A 16,474-nucleotide genomic window follows, 5' to 3' on the forward strand; every position below is an offset into this window, starting at 1 on the left:
TTTTATAATGTTTTTACTTGTAAAAATTGTTGTGATCTCAAAGCTAGTGTAGATACATTTACATAGTAGAAGAAACTTCATATTACACCATTATTGCTATAAGCAAAGTTACCCCAACAATAATAACGAAGTTGCAACAAAGTTAGGGCCTCCACTTTTAACTATCATGCCCTAAGCATTTTTAATAGGTGAAATTGTGATATGAATCATATTTTTAATTGATCTAACTTGTTTAAAATTAAAAAGTTATTTGCTAAAATAAAACTCATTGGTACTACCTATTAGGAAACTATTAAGGATTATTTCGTCACTAATTAGAATGAAATAAAACAAAATCTACAAAAAAAAAAAATACCTACTTCAATCACATAGAATGAAAAATACATATTTGTTGGCAAATATGTAGTATATTTTAACTAGCATAAGATAAAATGTGTCATTAGCAAACATGAGCGCATGGCTGGAAGCAAGTTTTGTAAAGGTTAGTTTTGTAAAAGTTTGAATGATAATCTTAGAGAAGAATTGTTCGATCAAAGCAGCAAATAAAATATTAGAATCCACCACACACGAGTGAACAATTTCAAATTGAATCCCCTCCTTCCCATGGGAATGTCATCAGGCCTACAGTTGCAAACAAAATAGAAAGCAATTCCCAGCAAACCCAACGGCCGCAGTCTCCAACTTCTTCACAGTGCCAAAAATCCAGGAGTCCAGAAGACAACTAAAAATCTTTCTTGTTAGGGCATTCTGATGCTCTGTGCCCCGATCGCCCACAATTAAAACAAGAGCCTCCAAAGCTTCTGTTATGCACAATAAAGATGTCATGTCAATTTCAACGTATCTATATATAATGGATGACTGAAACTTGTATGACCAAATATGTCCAAACCCTCAATTACATAAAACAGCAAAAGATGACAAAAATAACAGTGGCAAAAAAGAAAACAAAAAAAAACAGGAGAAAAACAAAAACAGAAATCCACCAGTTGTGAACATCATGCATGTATCCAAATCTCATCCTATTTGGGTCATCAAAGATCTGATCGAGTGCATGATTACTGTATTCAACCAGAATACAAAACAACATCACAGGGAAAGAATTAAACAAGAGGAACGCAAGCAAGTCTTGGCCAAGAGATGAGCCCACTAAAGCTGTCATTGCTATTGATATTGTGGCTTATGCTTTTAAGGTTAATCATACTAGCAATATTGACCGGAAAAAAGAACCCAAGTTTGCTATGAGAAAAGGATATACCTATCCCGAGATGGTGGCCTACTTGATCTTCTACCACCTATCAGCCAATCATCTCCACTGCTTCTCGACATCCGGGACCAACTATTCTCATTATTGTTACTTCGACTACCACGCCTGTACGTTCCTTCATCATCAGAATCTCTACCACTTCCCCGACCACGGGAAGATCTAAAGCCACCTCTCTGGCCCCTAGGACCCCCTCTAGCAGGACGATCCCTACTAGAAAACCTTCCATAAAAATCACCTGGAGGACCATCATCTTGCAATGCAGGCAACTGCAAACAAAGTTAATTAAAAGATTTTACAATGCCAGAGACATAATCTACGGATTTTAGGCTGCATACTATCAGTGCAGCTAATTCAAGCAGCCTATGTGGTCATGTAGAAACAATAATAATGAGTGGCCAAAATCTAAAAAGAACCTTGGTGATCTTTGCAATGGTGTTTCCAGGTGGTATTTGCTTATTCAACAATTCTTTTGCAATCTCCTCTGGAAGATCAAAAACTGCTCCCTGAACCTGATATAAACTTATTATATTTAACTTGTTTTAAATAATGAAATGCATCAAGAAGAAAAGAATCCACTGAACATGTTCAAAACATTTTGCAGAAACACACCCTTTCATCTGCAATAACATGTATTTTTCCAACTTCATCAGCTGCTGCAGGATAAACATCAGAAAGAAATCCAGTAACAGATCTAGCAGATAGAAACCCTCTAGAATATGTTGGATCCCGAGTCAACTGCAACGTTGCCCATCCCTGCAAATACAAAGGTCCAGTTCAAGTTACCAGCAAGATGCTAAAATAGCTATAAGGTTGTAGTCCACCTATAATAGTAAAGGAACAAATATACTGCAATTATCTAAAGAAAAAATTAAAAATAGCAAACAGATAAGTTGTCAAGCACAGAAAATGAATAAACAAAATACCAGACCACATCCTAATCATAATACCTGATGGGTTGCATATTTACTACATTTCTGGAGTAGAAAAAGGATATCATCTACATGTTAATCAGAAAAGGAAATGCTTCTAGAAGTTTGCAACAGAAAATAACAGACTCAGGAATGTGCCAAGGCTGCATGTACAATTAAGTAAACATGGTTCTGAGAAATCAGGGAATTTGTTTGACAGGGATACTAGCATCCATGGAACATGATCACAGATGTTATGGCAAGTTGTCTTCAGCATGATTGAGTGAAAATGTGAAAGAAAAGCAAGCAGTCCTACCAACCACTTGCATTGCAAATAATGCACTTTTTGCAAGTGATTTCTTAATATTATTTAAACAGCAGCAGTAAGTTAACTAAATTACTGTCCAACTAGAGACTAGCCTGATAAAAAAAGGAAACAAGCAATCATTGCACATTAGATCACATCAAATCTGCAAATTTCATGCGGAGCAATGCCTAAAAGAAAAATCAAGCACTTAGTTAAAATTTGAAATCTGATTGCTGGTTATTTACTTGTTCATGGCTAATGAGAGACCGAGATGAAGGAGGCTGAGAAAATCCACTCAAATGTGCTAGTGCAGCAGCAAGAGCATTTGTTCCTTGTTCTTCAATCAATTTCTGGGCAGTTGGGGTGAAAAACTCTACAGACTCAGGATGAACTCCACTTAGAGTGGCAACGACTTGCTCAGCTGATGACTCCAAAACCTCTTCAATTGCTGGTGCACTAACAAACTCAAACTTGCACCCTGCATCACGCTCAAGGGATCTGACAGTCCTCCTTTGACTGCTAGTGAACATCAAAATGGCTGTACCTTCCTTCCCTGCACGTCCAGTACGACCAGAGCGATGCACAAAAGTTTCTGCGTCATTGGGAAGTTCATAGTGGATAATCTGGAGAAAAGGGTCAGCACAAATTTCTTAGCTATTGAAAAAACAACCTTGGGATAAAAAAAAAAAAAGGAATGGAAAAAATTCAATTGAAAGATCTTTTGTGAGAAGTTATCTAGGCATTGAATATCATATATCTACATTCATGATTTTCATAATGACTGAAGCACTTTTCTCACATCATTATCATAACAACTTCACCTGTCTCACTCAGAGTTAATGGGATAAATTCCTTACTCTCTGAGTTCCAAAACATACAAAATCTAATCCTCAAGATTAACTGTGGTAAGAGCCTATATCAGCTTGTTTTTTAGAGAAAAAAAGTCCCCCCCTCCCAATTCTTGCAGCTTTTAGAACACACAAAACTGACTAAAATAAAAATAAATCAGAAAGTTACAAAAAGAACAGAGCTGTCTTATGTAATCATTACAAAACGAGTAATATAAATTTCTTATGTAATCATAACAATAGCAATTCCATGACTTTACCAAATCAACGTTTGGGATATCAAGCCCACGAGATGCAACATCAGTGGCAACAAGCACAGTGAACTTTCCCTGTCGAAAACCATTCAAAGTTCTCTCCCTCTGATGCTGAGATATATCTCCATGCAATGCCTCCGAAGCTATAGTGTTTGTTAGCGCCATAGAGACTTCATCAGCATCTCGTTTGGTCTGAGTAAAGATAATAGTCTTCCCACCCTTTGCATAGACCTAAATATAATGGAAATGTTCTCTGCTTTAGAAACAACAGTTACCTCTGGTTCTGAAATCACTTCAATCAATAATGAGTCCCATTATCATGACAGTAATTGTTAATGTATGAAACAAATAATGCATTCAACAGTAAAAATTTACTTACAACGTAAATGTTTTATTATAAAAGACAAAAGTTTGTCACTGTATGTACCGATTTTCACTCAGAAAGATGTAAGTGACATGTATAAAGGTGTATAACAAAATCTTTGTAGGATTTTCTAAATGAAAAGTATTCAAGTGTGTGCCTACAGAATTCTAGCATGGTCTTAGTTGCTTATCATGGAAGTGCTTCCCCAAGTTCAGTTTTCCAAAGGTTGCTTGCACAGATTCTGTGGCAATCCTCTAAAATATAGCAAACTAACAGTGTATTTAAGAAGTCCTGGAATCTTAAAATACAGTGTATACATATTCTTTGGGAAAAAAAAGTTAAGATCCGGCAATGCCAATTTTTTATTTTTCAATTAAGATATGATGGGATGTTGACACCTCATACTACAAGGACAAAATTGATATATTTTTAGTTTTATTTTCTTGAAAGTAAGCTAATGCAGCATTTTATTTTTATTTTATTTTATTTTTTGTTCTGAATGAGCAATGCTTGCACAAACCATCTGGAACACGAACAAAGCTCTCTTCAGAACTTATGCAGGCTCAGGCACCTGTAGAAACTCCAATAATAAAGACAAATAGATTTTGAATGACGGGACTGCCAACTCATACCGTTACAAGATCACTAAGAATGGTACGCTTCGAAGCCGCTGTGGCTGATAGAGCATAAAGTTTGATTCCTTCTGCCAGCTTTTCCTCTTGATCACCAACCTGTGAAAGAGGAAAGGATTACAAACATATTTTTAGGTTTAAATCCATCACAAAGGTAAATAAGATAAATTTATTAATCTTCTTGTTTACTGTCAAGGTGCGAGCAGTGACTTATTCATTTTGTTTATTTTTTCTTTTCTTTTCCACACCCAACTCCAAAAAATAGTGTGTGCTAGTAAAGTTCTCTAATTATCCAGTACCAGCAGAAACTTGCATAACAAGAATCAAAGAACACACAGACATGATAAAAGAAAGGGGATTATACCAAGTCAATTTGCAAAGGATTATCCAAATATTTCCTTGCCAATTTTTTAACCCAGATAGGCATAGTTGCAGAGAAAAGCATGCTCTGTCGCTTTGATGGTAGATTTTCTAAAATAACTTCCACGTCCTCCTCAAATCCAAATGAAAGCATTTGATCAGCCTCGTCAAGGACCAAATATTCAACCTCACCCAATTTGAGGCTGTTACCTTTCAATAGGTCAATGATTCGACCAGGAGTTCCAACCACAACGTCAACTCCACGAGAAAGAGCACTTTGTTGTGTGACATATGAAACCCCTCCATAGACACAAACAGTGCTCAAATAAGGTGCAGACTCTTTAATTTCTTTCTCTACTTGCTTTGCTAGCTCCCGAGTAGGTGCTAGGACCAAAGCTTTAGGAAGCCTACCAGTTCGCCTGTTAAGAAGCAAAAGAAAAACATTAATGAAGCACATGAATCCACATTAACAAAGGGTAGAAGATATGTGAGGCAGGCATAGTGAGCACCCACCTTTGCGAACCTCTTAGCTCAGCATCTTCAGTAAGGCGTTTGATGATCGGAATGCCGAAGGCTAATGTCTTGCCAGTTCCAGTCTTTGCACGAGCAATGAGATCTCGACCTTCCAGAGCCGGAATTAAAACAGCTCTCTAAATCATTGAAAATCAAAAGGATAAGTTAAGTGCTTAGAAAAGGTATAATAACATTGTACAAGAAAGTAAACTAACTAAACATCTCAAACAAGTGATGTCCTAGGAAAATTAGGGACGGGACATTGATGATATCTCAAATAACAGCATGTATTATTAATGCAGTAAAAAAGCAAAGAAAAAGAGTAAACTACCAAATGTGAAGCGCAAATGGAACGTGACAAAAATAGTGATAGTGATTATAAAAACCAGAGGATAGAAATAGCAGTAACAAACAAGAACATGATAAAAGGAAAAGAGGGAAGTACAGACTTGAATGGGGAAAAGGTGAGTGATTCCTCGATTCTGGAGGGTTTGGACAAGGCGGTGAGGCAAACCCAATTTAGAAACGTCAAGTTCGTCCTCACTAGTATTGCTACATGGCTCAGTTTCAGAAGAAGCGTAATCGACATCAGCACCGCCGGCATCGACATCAGCTTCGAAATCAGAAAACCCATCTAGCCCCTTGAAGGCCTCTTCGCTGAGGATGGAATTTGGGGAAGCGATAGCACTAGGAGGAGAGAAGCTGCTGCTGCTATTATTAATAATAAGGCTGTGTTTAAAGCTAAGTTGCGTTTTGGCTATTAAAGAATTGAAATGAGGAGGCCTTTCAGACAAAAAAGGAGCAGACGACGAAGAAGGACATGGTATAGCTGGTGACGGATGTGTCGTCGTCGTTGCTCTTCTACAACTATTAGTAGTAGTAGAAGGGAAAAGAGAAGAAACCCCAATTACAGTACAAGTAGAAGCCATTTTTTTTATTCTTCTTCTTCTACTTCTCCTTAATTTCACCCTCCGCTAAAGGGAAGGGAAGGGAGAGTTGGAAGTATAGAGAGAATGTGATGTTTAAGGGGTGTAGGCGGCGAGCAAGTTTGTAGTGTATAGTGCAAAGTAAGAGTGGGAGGGGGAAGAAGGAAGATAAGGGCGCGCCTTCTCAAAAACTTATGGCCTTGGAAACCTCCACCTCTTCCTTTGCTCTTTAACTTTACTTGTCGATAAATAATATAGAACGATAGATACCTGTATTTAAAAATGCCTGCTGCCCTGAACAAAGGCCAAAATACAATGAGCATTCTGATCTGATGATTCATAGGAGATATTTTATTTTCTGGACTTCATTTTTGTGGGCTCGCTCACTGGCCCATTAACCCACCTCTCTTTCTTTTTTTTTTCTTTTTTTACTTTAGAAAAAAAAAAAAAACACCAGGAGAAAAAGAAATGTCCCCGTAGTTTTTTTTCTTTCGAAAAACAAATACGTTTGATAACTCCAAATGTAATTTTATTGTTGAATCATGCTATATTCTCCTCCTATTTACTAGTAAATCTCAATGCCAAAATTATCATAATTTGGTTTATTTTGATACTACGAATAAAATCACTTGATGACCTATCTTCAGAGGGTGTTATCAGCAAAATTAATAGCACTAAGAGATTATTATTTCTTATGACCTCCATCCTGTCCAGTTCACTGGCCAGTTGGCATTAATGCTTTATTATTTTTTAATTTAATTTTCTAATTAAAAAAAAAAAAAAAAAAGACTATACTTGCATCAGAAGTAATTTTTTATAAAAAAAATACTATACATTAATTATTATTATTATTTAATTTCTGTTTGGTATCATAAATCATTTTTATTAAGAAATACATTAAAATAATATTTTTTTATATATTTTTAATATAACATAATAAAATAATTTAAAAAATTAATAAAAAAAATTTAAATTTTGAAAAACACAATTTACCGGTGTTCACAAACATACCCGTAATTTCCCGCAGATAAATTAATTATTAAACCTTTTTTTGTTTAAGGGAGAAAAAAAAAAGCTGGCAAAGAAAAATAATGAAATAAAGGAAGAGAGAAAGAAATTGGAGAACAGATACATTGAAATTGCAATCCCCTCCCTCCGTCTGTCTAACAGCGATATCAATCCTCTCCTCCGCCATAATTGCGTGCTAGTTACTTGAGTAAACGGAGGAGCAACGCCTCCTTATCTTTCCCTTTTACTTCCTTAACACTCCGACTCCGTCAGTCAGATCTCGTCACCTCTCCCTAATTAATATTCTGTAAGTTGGTGGTTTCATTTCTATCATCTCCATATTCATCAATTAACACTACCACTTTTACATTTATTTATTTGTAGCTACAGGATGTTTTTTTTATTTGTCAATCTTTCTCCTCTTTCTGACAGTAATGATTCGGTTCAGGGTTCGCGATTTCCAAAGCTCCTGCTCCTCCAATTGTATGAAGAAAATGATTACAATATATTATTATTAATTAACTCACTCATCAAGGTTCCATCCTGTTTACTTCTTATGCTCATTATTCATCTGCTTTCGCCAATTTTATTTTTTATTTTTCAGTCGTTAACTATTTGTTCATTTATTTGGATGATTGTAGGCACAATTTTTTCCTTCTGGTTGATTAGTTATTATCCTTGCTTGCTCACGATGGCTGAATTGCTGCCGATTTACTTTAGCATTATTGCTTTCTTTTGCGCCTTGGGAGCTATGGCTTTGGCTATTTTCCACATCTACAGGCACCTTCGGAATTACACTGAACCTACTTATCAGAGATACATAGTCCGCATCATCTTTATGGTCCCGGTTTGTGCTTCTCTTTTTTGTCACTTGCTGCTATTTTATCTATACTAGTTCAATCAAGAAACATGAAGGAAAATGAAGAAGAAAATAGAGATTTTACCAGATCACCAAGATAGTAAAGAAGGAAACAATGTGCGCTTATAATCTAGCAGAACTCTTTTTTAAAATAAACATGTGAAAAAGAAAGTGAGTAGAAAGATGTTTTATTTAATAATCATGATAAGAGTTTTTTGTCTAGGTTTCATTAAGAAAAAAAAATCTTCACCTTTAACAGTCAGTTAAGCATGTTCAAACAAATATTTGTGAACGAATGGTCTATAATGCGCAGAAGCTATACTTTGTGCATGACTGCATGTTAATCTATTCACAAAGCATGCGGAACAATCTGTTTGTCCTTTTGCTTTTGCTGTTTCTGGAAGGTGTAACTGAGAAAGATTTTCTTTTGGTCAAATGCTCACAGGTTTATGCATTGATGTCTTTCTTGTCCCTAATTTTTCCAGACAGTTCAATCTATTTCAATTCCATACGTGAAGTGTAAGTGTATTTTGTTGTTTTTTAAAATTGCAGTAGCCTCTATCTATTTATATACTGTGTATCTAAATTTGTATTGATATCCAAATGTCACAATATTTCCTAACAAAGTGGATTACAATAGCAAGCATCTATGTATCATTCCTACGTGAGCTTGGAGTTATGGATTACCAACAATCATTAGTTGTTAGCTTAAATTTTCCTTCCTTTTCCTTTCCTTGTATATCGCTTCAAAATACAAATGGACAGTTGAATCACTCTTGTGGGCATACAGATTGTATCATCCAGACATTTAGTGTTGATAAATGCAATTGTACATTGAATCAGTAGGGCATTTAAGCTCAAAACACTAAGATTTCCTATGAAAGAATGGTTGATTGCAAACATTGGCTGGTGATGGTATTGTTTTGAAATGGTCATGGTGATTATGTGATGGCACAGTGGTTGTGATGGTAGTGTTACTATTAATCTGGATGGCTTTGTGTCACCAGGTATCAATCCAAGGGTTCTTCTGAGCCCCGCAAGTGGTCTGATCTGGGTTAGATACACATCTTTAGCTGGTGTGTCATTTGATAAACTCTTGAGATGCCACTCTGGGACATGGGGTCTTCCCTGTGTTCTGCAGCAGCATAGATTGACCACCTTCCCCTTTCTACCATTGTCGAACCAAGGGGTGACAGTAACTGGCTCAGTGTTCTTCACCTTCCTTTGTGTTATCATTCCTTAAATTTGACACTATTACTGTTAAATGTTATTCTACTTTATGCACCTTGGAATGAATACGCCAACCTTATCCTGCATCCTACAATATCCCAAAAAAATTTATGCAGAAAACTAGGATCTTGTAATGATAATACTCCCGTTGCAGGGGCTAAGAAGCTTTCTTTGTGTAGTATATACTGCATGAACCATTAATGCTAATGATTTATTAACTGTTTCAGTTATGAAGCTTGGGTCATTTATAACTTTCTGTCCTTATGCCTGGCTTGGGTTGGTGGCCCTGGAGCAGTTGTGCTAAGTTTAAGTGGGCGGGCTATGAAGCCATCATGGTGTCTGATGACTTGTTGCTTTCCTCCTGTACCATTGGATGGGTGAGTTCCTCTTTTTTTATGGCTTTGGGGCATGCACAAATCTCATTTACCTGTTTTGTTCAGAAAATATGTACTGCATAATCTGCAGTTGTATATTCACCGAAGTTCGTTATCATTAATTTCTGTCTGAGTTTTGAGTTTTGATTCAATGCAGGCGTTTTATTCGGAGGTGCAAGCAGGGCTGTTTGCAGTTTGTGATTCTGAAGCCTTTTTTAGTTGCTGTTACACTCATACTTTATGCAAAAGGAAAATACAAGGATGGGAATTTCAGTCCTAAACAATCGTACCTGTATCTCACCATTATATACACAATCTCGTATACAATGGCATTGTATGCTTTGGCATTGTTTTATGTGGCATGCAAAGATCTGCTTCAGCCGTTCAACCCAGTTCCGAAGTTTATCATCATCAAATCTGTTGTGTTCTTGACATACTGGCAGGTAAAACTTTATCCGCAGTTTGTTCTCTTTATGAAGCCTTACAGACTGATTGTTCAAAGTTTTGTTTGCACGCAATGTGCTCGTAGTTGAAGTCTTTGTGCTATCCCTGAAGAGCAGAGAAAGCACATGATTCTCATGTGACTTTTCAAGTTAATGCCTATTGGATTCAAAATGACTTGATCTGTATGCAAGCCTTTGCATGATTTCCTGTCTGGTAAAGTTGCTGCAATTTTTAGTCTGATAAGTTGTATTTTGTGCCCCACATGTATGACACATGTAACAAGCCTTTTCAGCTGCCTAAGTTGTGCTGCTATTTTTAGACAACTGTACTTTTTAGAACTCTTGGTGCCTTTTAGCTTTCCCTATTCACCGTCTGTGCACAAGTTGCAGAGAGTTAAGATCAATTAAAACATTAACTGAAATTCATCAAGAAATCAAGTAGAGTAAATAGCAATTTCTGGTAGTACCTTGACTGACTCCCGAAACTTAATTCTCAAGAGCTCTCAAATGATACCCCCTGCCCCCTTACAATCACAGTTAATCCTCGGGATTCTCTAGTCTGTAGAACTAATCTACTTGATAGGAAATTCCAAAGGATCTTTTATGCTGAGAAAGAAAATAAATCTCCTAGGAAAAATTCATATTCTTCTTATTCTGACATTCTTCCTGCATCAATTTGTAACAACTAACTACAGCATGCTTTACCTTTAGTATTTTATTTACAAATCACAGGATATGAAAAAAGAAAAAAGAGAGAGAGACATTTGCCAATGTAAGAGAAGCGTAATGCTGTTTAGAACTTATTACTTTCTCTTAGAATTGTGAGAGATATACTTGCAGACTATTATTGTCTTCTCTTTGTTGTTTTTCTTCTTCGCAATATTGGTGTAGTGATACCAGTCTGCGATAGAAGCTTCAGTTTGTAAAAATTCTTGATATGGCACCACCAATGCTGCTTTTTGATAGGATCCCTTCATTATTAGGTCCTAGCATCCATCTGCTAAAAGGAATTATCTACCTCTGTGCCTCATTATTAGTTATTAGATTTGGGAGTAATTACCTTTTGAAACTCTCATTCTCCTTATACACTGGCCATCTGCCTCCCCTTCTGAGCCTAAAAAGCAGGGGGGAATTCAATTGTTCTTACTTCTTCAATGTAGAATGCATCTACTTTATTCTTTGAGTGTCATAGTCTCATGTTAAATTTATCTGTGGACAATTAAAAGATGGGAGCAAAAGAAATGTGAGCTTGGTGATGATCTAGTTATGTTTCTATTTTTCTTCTTTAGGGAGTTCTGGTTTTTCTTGCTGCAAAGTCTGGATTTATAAAGGATGCAGAGGAAGCTGCTCAGTTTCAAGATTTTATTATATGTGTGGAGATGCTTATAGCTGCTGTTGGTCATCTTTATGCATTTCCATACAAAGAGTATGCTGGTGCGAATATTGCTGGGTCTTGTGATCTGACACGTAGTCTTGCACATGCCCTGAAGTTGAATGACTTCTACCATGACACTGTTCACCAGGTATGCCTGACAAGTTTTTGTTTCCTCCCATGGGTCCTTTCAAAACCATGCCTATTTATATGCCAATGATTATTAAAATATTTGCAGTTTGCACCTACTTATCATGATTATGTGCTCTACAACCATACTGAGGGTGATGAGGGAACAAGAAAGTATCGCTCGAGAACCTTTGTGCCAACTGGCCACGAGATGGATGCTGTGAGGAAAAACAAACTTGTATTTGGAAACAAGATAGACGAGATTCAGCTATCCAGTCACTCTTCCTCCGCCACAAGCACACCCAAAAATGATACCTCAGTGCTCAATTCTGCACATTCTGATGCAATGAAATCTTCCCTTCTTATGGATTCTTCTAATTCTGTATCTGCACCATATGACATGTCACTTATTGACATGGACTTCTCCAATTACCCTGCAAAAGTTGCTGCTGCAAATGAAACTAGTAGGTGACAAGAATGGAGGGACTGAAACAAAAGGGTAAGATAAGTACCCTTAAAGCAAAAAGTTGAGGAATATGAGGTTGTCTTTCTGCTTCAGGAAAGCAATGTGTGCAGAAATGCGTGCTATCATTGGTGTCAATTTCCTTTAGAGTGTTTCATAGCCCTCAGTCCTCTATTTTCATTTGGTTTAAGCATTTCACTTGCTGATGTCAGGCTTCTCAATTGTTGCCTGTTTGTCCAGGGTTATCTACCTTTGTTGCCTATTCTGCTTTGTAGATACAGAACTTTTAGACATCATACTTAAGACATTAGAGGTCGCCATAAAATTGACTGAATTGTTTGTTTACCCTTCAAATATCAATGATTGTCCACCCTGCTTCCACTTGTGTTCAAGATATGGAAATTTTAGATTTCACGTTTGCAATTTCCCATTTGCAACGTGAAATTGCGTTTTATTTCTTGTGAACTTGTATTTGCTGTTGCATGTGTGCTAAACCAGGGCCATTATGTGAGTTGTGGATTTAACTCATCAATGCTTTTTTACGTGTCGGTTTGCCATCCTCGTCATAACTATTTGCGTCATGGCATACTAAGAAAGGGTACTTTTAGCTTTTCTTGCTGTTGTCAAATAATTGGAAAAGGTTGTAGGATTGAAGTTTGATGCTGGAATCTACATTTTTTGGTTACCATGGCAGGGTTTTGTGTCCCACAAATTTGACCTTGTCACAAGAAACAGGTTTTCACAATTCTACTTTGACAGGAAGTCTTTCCTAATTGCGTGGGATGTCATTATAATCTTAGTAATAATATAGTTATTTCTTTCATGGATGTTTAAATTGTGCTATTCAAAGTAAATTGATGATTCTAATTGTTGCACTTGATGATGTTGCTGGGTGAAGCAAAACCACCCCACCCTTGAATGATCTTTTAGCAGGTGCAAGGTTTTTTTTTATATTTTTGTAAAAAATAATGTTTAGGTGTTGTCATTGTATTTTTAAAAAAAAAAAATTATTAATAACGTAGATAAAAATATTTTTTTATCAGAATAAAACAAGCGATGGTGTTGAGTTCACGGCCTATTAAAACATTGAAGGGGAGGCATCGGCCTGATATCGCCCGCTTATTCGATCTTTCACCGGGGCAGCAGGAACAGCAAACGGAGAGATCGAGACTCGGTCGTGAAGATATCTAAATATTCTCAATAACTAATTCATTACACCATTGTTTTCACTCTATATCAACAGTGTTTTTCCACAGTTCCAATTAGTTCTTGTTAATGTTTTGACTCTACCATAGAATAGGAGAAAGCACATTTGACTTCTGTGCTGAATTATTTATTTGCCGTGGTTAAAAGTTGAAAGTCTCTGATTATATTGTTTTCGCAAGTTAGATGATTTATTTTACGAATTTATTAACTTATGTTGTTGGAATCTCTCTCTCTTTTCAAGTATTATTTTAGATTTGCAACACAAGTAGTCTTGGTGTGAAAGGCACTCCATGCGTGGTAAACTCAGAAGTACATGCTTAAGGTCTTGATTGTAGGTATCAAATGTTGACAACAGGTGATTTCCAGAGAATCAAGATAAGACAATTTCCTACTGAATGTTTAGACTTGCAAGGCAGGTTTTGTGCGCTCATGTTAGTAGCCATTTGTTACAACTGTCCTGATTATTTGATCTGTAATATTTCAGAGTCAAAGTTTAGAAAGCTAAGCATTCTGACTACAGCTTTTTTTTGGCCCTTTTCACGGAAATTGCCTTGCATGCATGAACTGAACGCTTCTACTTGACACATCTTGTGATTATTTGAGGCTCATTATCATGGCATGATGATCTTGGTACTGGACTTGAAAGAAAGCCATGTGCTCCCAGGGGCTGAGAAAAGAGAACGTAACTGGCTAATGGAAAAAAGTACTGCTACTAGTTAATACTAATTAACAGAAACACACTGTGTGTATTATAATTAATAGAATTTGTTTAGCGTGGGAAAACACTGTACAGCAGGCATGATTCATTGTAGTTATAATATTGGAATTACATTTTTTTTCCCCTAAAGAACTACTTGAACTGGTCAGCAGGATTAGATTGATCCAAACCGATCCGCCCCCCTCCCACTAAAAACTTTTCAAACCTAACCAGCCATCTACATCCATCATGCATCATAAACCCAACCTTTTAATTGGGAGAGAAGAGAAAAAGGAAAGAACAACACAAAAGGTACGTGACCGCCCATCTTTATCCATCCATTTCCTGCCCAACGTACGTGTCAAGAGTATAAAAGAAGCAAGGAAAAGTCCGGCTTGGGTCCTGCTCCTTCCTGCTGCGGCGGCGCCCTGCTCGCACACTACTCCACAACAGGGAGAAGCAACACCAACTTAGTTATTATATTCCCTTATAACGCAAGCCAAACAGACCCCTTAGCCTCTTCCCCTTCCGCCTCCTCCCTCCCTCCCTCCCTTCTTATGTTGTACGTATTGGCTTATTTATATCTGCTTTAAAATCTCTCACCTGTTTTATTTTAGATCAGATCATAGATAGCCAGCTACCTTTTTCTTCCTTTCTTTCTTTCCTTTTTTTTTTTTGAAGAGGTCTTTCTTTCTATCCATCAGTTTCCATTTCATGCACAAATAACCAGGTAGCTAGCTAGCTAGCAGGAGGGATCATCATGGCTCTAGTAATGAACCGCAACTACAACTACAACACTAGCCATCATCTGGGGCCAACTCCGCTGTCGAGGAGCAGCAGCAGCGGTACTTGGAATGAGTTATTAGGAGGATACAGCAATAGTTCAGAGCATTACAGCAGCAGCAGCTCAGTGGTGATGATGGAGAAGAGACAGTTATTTCTTAGAAGCTACCAGTTCTGCAGGAAAAGAACCCTAAGAGAAAGGATCAAGGGTTCTTTGATAAGAGCGAAGAAAGTGATGTGGCTGAGACTAAGATCTGCTCGTAAAATTAGAAGGTTGGTTTGGTCCAGACTCCGTTATGCATTCTACTGTCGCCGCAGAAGAAGATTCCTTCGCCTCATTAACCATAATCATCACAACTCGTCCACCTGCACTTTCTGGTAGGAGGACTATAAATTGGGCTGTTTCTTTCTTTCTTTCTTATCTTTTATTTTTCTAGTATTTATTCTTCAGGGGAAAAAACTGTATCTTCCTAGTTTCTCTAGTCTGTGGGAATTAGTTGTTAATTATGCCTGGCTCTAGCTAGCCTGGGAATATTGAAGGGCTAAAATCCTTCTTTACAATATTGATGTTCAACTGCGCATGCTAGATGCTAAAACTAAAAGCAGTCCTTTTTCCTGTGTAAGATAAGATTGATGTCTATATTAAGTTCCGCAACTTGAAATATAATCGATCGAGGAACACTTGTGTGTGGAAAATGGTGTTCATCTTGTTACCGAAACCTCTGCTGCGCGCATAGAGAATTATGCCTGGATTCTTTCATGTCTTAATTATAGAGTAATATTGTAATGAATTCGTCTTCTTCTCTTGAAATCGAAGACTACTGAACATAGAGATGTATATTATGTAATGATGGTGAGTAATCCTAGATTAACTAGGCTGAATTTTAGATGCATCACGCAATTCCATATAAGTATTTAATTACTAATATTTTAGCTTGGGGAAAGCAGCGCATCTAATTAATATTATCGCAAGCAAGTTTGAATTCTAACTGAAGGAGAAGCATCTATTCTATTGCAGTGGCTTTGCCTTTAAAAAACAAAAAGTCAAATATTCCACACAAAGTGGAAAGAAAGCCAACGTGTAGAAAGTCATTGATTCCTTGCTTTTACTTTTATCATTCACACAAGCTAGCCAGCCATGGAGTTAGCTGTTCAACTTTGGAAACAAATTAAAACCATGATTTAGTAATTGCACTTTAATACTATCACGCTGCAGTTTGCATTAGTTTTTGTTTATATATATATATATATATATATATAAAGGGTCTCCATTTGCCCTTTTATATATCTATCTGGGTATATATTATGTGACATAGGACTCAAAGACTTGTCCCAGTTGCTAGCAGTTGCAGTCTTAAATATTAAATCAATCCAGCTACCCTTCCCTTGTTCTTTCACATATCACGGGAATTCCCATCGTGTTAGTTCCGATCCTCGTTGGCTGCTGCTACCACTTGACTACTTTTTGTAACAATGGCTGCAAAAGACAACACTACCAGATAAGCTTCTTTCTTCAAGCTTCCAACTTATAAAT

The 16,474-nt window shown here is 36.9% G+C and overlaps 3 protein-coding genes across 5 annotated transcripts; 2 read left to right on the forward strand and 1 right to left on the reverse strand.

Moving 5' to 3' along the window:
- Positions 1-374: 374 nt before the first annotated feature.
- On the reverse strand, positions 375-6,638 carry LOC118052846 (DEAD-box ATP-dependent RNA helicase 3, chloroplastic). Of its 2 annotated transcripts, none has more exons than XM_035063915.2 (10): positions 5,900-6,638; positions 5,451-5,587; positions 4,942-5,356; positions 4,578-4,676; positions 3,588-3,812; positions 2,725-3,102; positions 1,874-2,017; positions 1,678-1,767; positions 1,256-1,530; positions 375-800 (listed from the first exon to the last, which is right to left on the reverse strand). In XM_035063915.2, the coding sequence occupies exons 1-10, from the start codon at positions 6,377-6,379 to the stop codon at positions 722-724; spliced, it is 2,322 nt and encodes a 773-aa protein (XP_034919806.1). In that variant the 5' UTR covers positions 6,380-6,638; the 3' UTR covers positions 375-721. The 2 variants fall into 2 exon arrangements, with proteins under 2 accessions (XP_034919806.1, XP_034919805.1); XM_035063914.2 differs by having other exon boundaries at positions 1,678-1,773; positions 5,900-6,637.
- A 799-nt stretch (positions 6,639-7,437) lies between these two features.
- Positions 7,438-12,713, forward strand: LOC118052845 (uncharacterized). 2 transcript variants are annotated; one of them, XM_035063913.2, is made up of 8 exons: positions 7,438-7,691; positions 7,817-7,919; positions 8,026-8,231; positions 8,689-8,762; positions 9,701-9,850; positions 10,005-10,290; positions 11,580-11,813; positions 11,901-12,713. In XM_035063913.2, the coding sequence occupies exons 3-8, from the start codon at positions 8,076-8,078 to the stop codon at positions 12,261-12,263; spliced, it is 1,263 nt and encodes a 420-aa protein (XP_034919804.1). In that variant the 5' UTR covers positions 7,438-7,691; positions 7,817-7,919; positions 8,026-8,075; the 3' UTR covers positions 12,264-12,713. The 2 variants fall into 2 exon arrangements, with proteins under 2 accessions (XP_034919804.1, XP_034919803.1); XM_035063912.2 differs by having other exon boundaries at positions 7,833-7,919.
- A 1,745-nt stretch (positions 12,714-14,458) lies between these two features.
- LOC118052844 (uncharacterized) lies at positions 14,459-15,659 on the forward strand. The gene has a single exon (XM_035063911.2). The coding sequence runs from the start codon at positions 14,918-14,920 to the stop codon at positions 15,320-15,322; it is 405 nt and encodes a 134-aa protein (XP_034919802.1). The 5' UTR covers positions 14,459-14,917; the 3' UTR covers positions 15,323-15,659.
- Positions 15,660-16,474: the final 815 nt, after the last annotated feature.

The sequence above is a fragment of the Populus alba genome, chromosome 5 (genome assembly GCF_005239225.2).
Source record: "Populus alba chromosome 5, ASM523922v2, whole genome shotgun sequence".
NCBI lineage: Eukaryota > Viridiplantae > Streptophyta > Magnoliopsida > Malpighiales > Salicaceae > Populus > Populus alba.